Here is a 3,220-nt window from a genome sequence, read left to right as displayed (position 1 = left end):
GAAGGTGGAAAAAACGGTCTACGTTTGTTGTGGACCAATTAGGTTTTCTTGCTGTACCCTGTTTGCCTCCCAATGTCTTTTAAAGTAAGTAATGCTGATCAGAGCTGTATATAAAAACAGTAGGGCATTGTTCATTCCCACTTGGTATCCTGTGTTCTTTTTTCTTACTTAGTATCTATTGAAGTCCTTTGCGCTCATCATAAATCTGCCTTTATAGCTTTATCGTTACATATGAGGTCTATGGCTATTTATCATTACCCTACATAGGTCATAACATGATGAATGTAATAGTTTGCCTACCTTTTTCTCCTTGTATTCCAGGATCACCTGCAGACAAAGCAATTATGAACATATAAGAACAAATAATGCTACAAGACGGGGCTTTTTACAAAATTGTAATATGTCTCTATGTCACTATGTGTTATTTATTAAATGTTCCATTTACACTCTTTGAGCAGGCTCTTTATATACCTATATCACTGTCTGTATCACTGTCTGTATTAGTCTGTCATTTGCAATCCCTATTTAATGTGCAGCGCTGCATAATATGTTGGCGCTATATAAATCCTGTTTAATAATAATAATAATAATAATAATAATAATTATTTATTATTTGCTGTATGCACTACCATAAAGCTTTACCCAATATAATAATAAAAATAACTAAAAAAAAAATATAACTAAATACTACCATTGTAACACATTATCATTTTACTAAACTATGTTTTTGTGTTATTCAAAACAATATTCTGCTTCTCTAGCTTCTTTTAGTAAATAATTACAAAACAACGCACTTTCGGAATAAAACAGAAATGTACCTTTAGGTCCAGGCTCGCCCTTTAAACCAGCAATGTTTCCTGTAGAAAATGAAACATTTCAAAATGAGTCAACTATTTCATTAAGGCTTATTTTACCAATATAAACAGAAATTTAAGAAGTGCAGTAGAATATATGATTTATGCTATATGATATGATCAATATTATTGTCATTTTGTGGTAATCATTGTTTTTTGTTGTTATTTTCTTAGCTTTGGTAGCATGATAAAACCATGAAAACCAGAAGTGGTGGCTGGTGTGATATTTAGTACTTGCCACAAAGGCTTGCTTCCAACAAACAATTACCTCTTTCTGCCGACATCCTCTCCCTCACGTAGGCCCAGACTTCATCTCTGGTAAGACCAGTAAATGTGCCACTAACAGGCATTGAGCTGCCTAGGTTGATATCGGAGCGACTAGATTCCAAACGTCCAACTGCACTTGAAACAACTTCTAAATTGTCTACTCGTTGCTTCAGGTTCTTCAGGTCTTGCCCTAAATTGTAAGAATTTATATATTTTTAATTCACATTTGTGCCAGTTTTAAATGTAAGTATAAGAAAAAAAGGTTTCCTATTTTAGGGGACAATCCAGTAGAAAGAAAACAGGTTGAAAATAATATGGGGAAATGTTTTCTAAGTATAACTGAAACAATTTGCTATGATTTCTCGTTCTCAGTAGTCCAAGAGCTTGAATTAGAGTTCTGATCCAAGTACGTAATAGTTCAAATTAGAAATATTTAACCACCTTTAGTTAAAACCTCTGTTAAGTTTAAAGCTGTCTGCACTCTAGCTAGATAGATTCACCTTCTATGTCAGACCTATTGATCATTGTCACTGGGACAGACAGTTATGGTAAATCCAAAGTTTCTCAGCTGTCACCAAACAGAAGGGAGGGAGATCTTTCAATAAGAACAACTTTTTTGGTGAAAGCTGTGGGTTGTGGTAATGGGTTAAAAAATGTTTGACTTTGGAGGCAATGGCCCTGATTTTTTTAAAGCTCTCCAAGACATACCTGTAGTTGCAAATATGGCTGCCCCAAATTTTACATATAAACAAGATTTATAATATACATTTATAATATATTTACATAGAAACAAGATAATAATAATACCAAACTGACAAAATAATTTTTATCAATGTAATACCCTTGCCATTCATTATTAAGACTGAAGGAAAGCAGACAAGTCAATTGAGTTTTTGGTTGAACTCAACGGACTAGTGTTTTAGAACTATGTAAGACGGTACTTTCCAACATAAAGCTTGCTTTGATCATTATTTGTGAAATAAATTTTGATTGTTCCTATTGATCTATTTGCAATTGATGTTGTGACATCATAGTACAATATTAGATTACTTACAGAGAGAGATAAGTCCAAAGAGCAGTCCTAAAAGGAATAGTAGGCCAAGGATTAACCCAAGAGCCCACATCCACCATTTGCAGCAGGAAGCACATGGTCCGCAGGCTTTGTCCACTCCACCTTCCTGCCTTTCAACATACTGATCATTGGCAGACTTTAGACCATCTACACGGTGTATCTCTGTAAAAAGTAACAAGCATTAGTGAACTTAAAAAGGATAAACAGATGCAACTTATTTATCAGCAGCGCTAGAAATTAAACATAAGGTTGGCGATTTTAATGATGATAGAAAAGAAAACTGAAGGCTCTATATTTTTATATCTAAGCCCTGGTGGTTAAGGGAAAATATGGGCACCTCTTGCCATCTTGGAGTAAATCTCATGTATCTCCAATATCATAAAATGGCGGATACTGTGCAGGACTGTAACCATTTTATAGGTTGTATGGCTGCTTGTGTATACATTGTAGCTTCATGCGGTACTATTTTCCTCTCTTTTTTACATTTATTATGAGATAAAGGGACTTGATAAGGCTGTAGGTAAATGTTATGCCGCAGATTTACAGAACTTAATTTTGGAGTGTTTTTGAACAAATGGGTGGGCCAAACGCTCCATCCCTTTTTCCATGCCAGGATTTGGAGGTGGCTCTGAAACACCAACCGAATCCTAATAAAAGGATTCTGCATTTTAAATGGGGATGGAGTTGGAATATGAGGCCAGGTGTGACTCAGGAAGAGAGGCCTGTGTAAAGAATATGTGAGAGGAGGCGATAATGGGAGAGCCAAGGAAGCTTCCTGATTGAGTAAACTAGCCAGGCAGGCCTTTTGGCACCCTGTTCACATGGGCATTTAGGTGACCTGATATATTGCCAAGAAGGCTAATTTAGCAGCTTTATCTGGGAACAACTGCATGAGAATAGAGAAAACTCTATTATTGATGCTTGTTGATGCTGATCTGTATATTGATGCTTGTAATGTCTGCTGGATTATTGTTTGAAAATGACACAAAGTGATGTGAACTTTATTTTTTTTTCTTGAAATACATGC

The 3,220-nt window shown here is 35.3% G+C and overlaps 1 protein-coding gene across 1 annotated transcript; it reads right to left on the bottom strand.

Moving 5' to 3' along the window:
• Nucleotides 1–300: 300 nt before the first annotated feature.
• LOC140321378 (collagen alpha-1(XVII) chain-like) lies at nucleotides 301–2,355 on the bottom strand (the record flags this gene model as incomplete). Its single annotated transcript, XM_072398161.1, has 4 exons — nucleotides 301–327; nucleotides 819–857; nucleotides 1,123–1,311; nucleotides 2,176–2,355. Coding segments are annotated over 4 exons (435 nt in total), but the record flags the coding sequence as incomplete, so codon positions are not given.
• Nucleotides 2,356–3,220: the final 865 nt, after the last annotated feature.

This window comes from Pyxicephalus adspersus, unplaced genomic scaffold (assembly GCF_032062135.1).
Source record: "Pyxicephalus adspersus unplaced genomic scaffold, UCB_Pads_2.0 Sca3110, whole genome shotgun sequence".
NCBI classification, from domain to species: domain Eukaryota; kingdom Metazoa; phylum Chordata; class Amphibia; order Anura; family Pyxicephalidae; genus Pyxicephalus; species Pyxicephalus adspersus.
The sequence above is the reverse complement of the archived record's forward strand: the minus strand, read 5'-3'. Positions and strand labels throughout refer to the sequence as shown.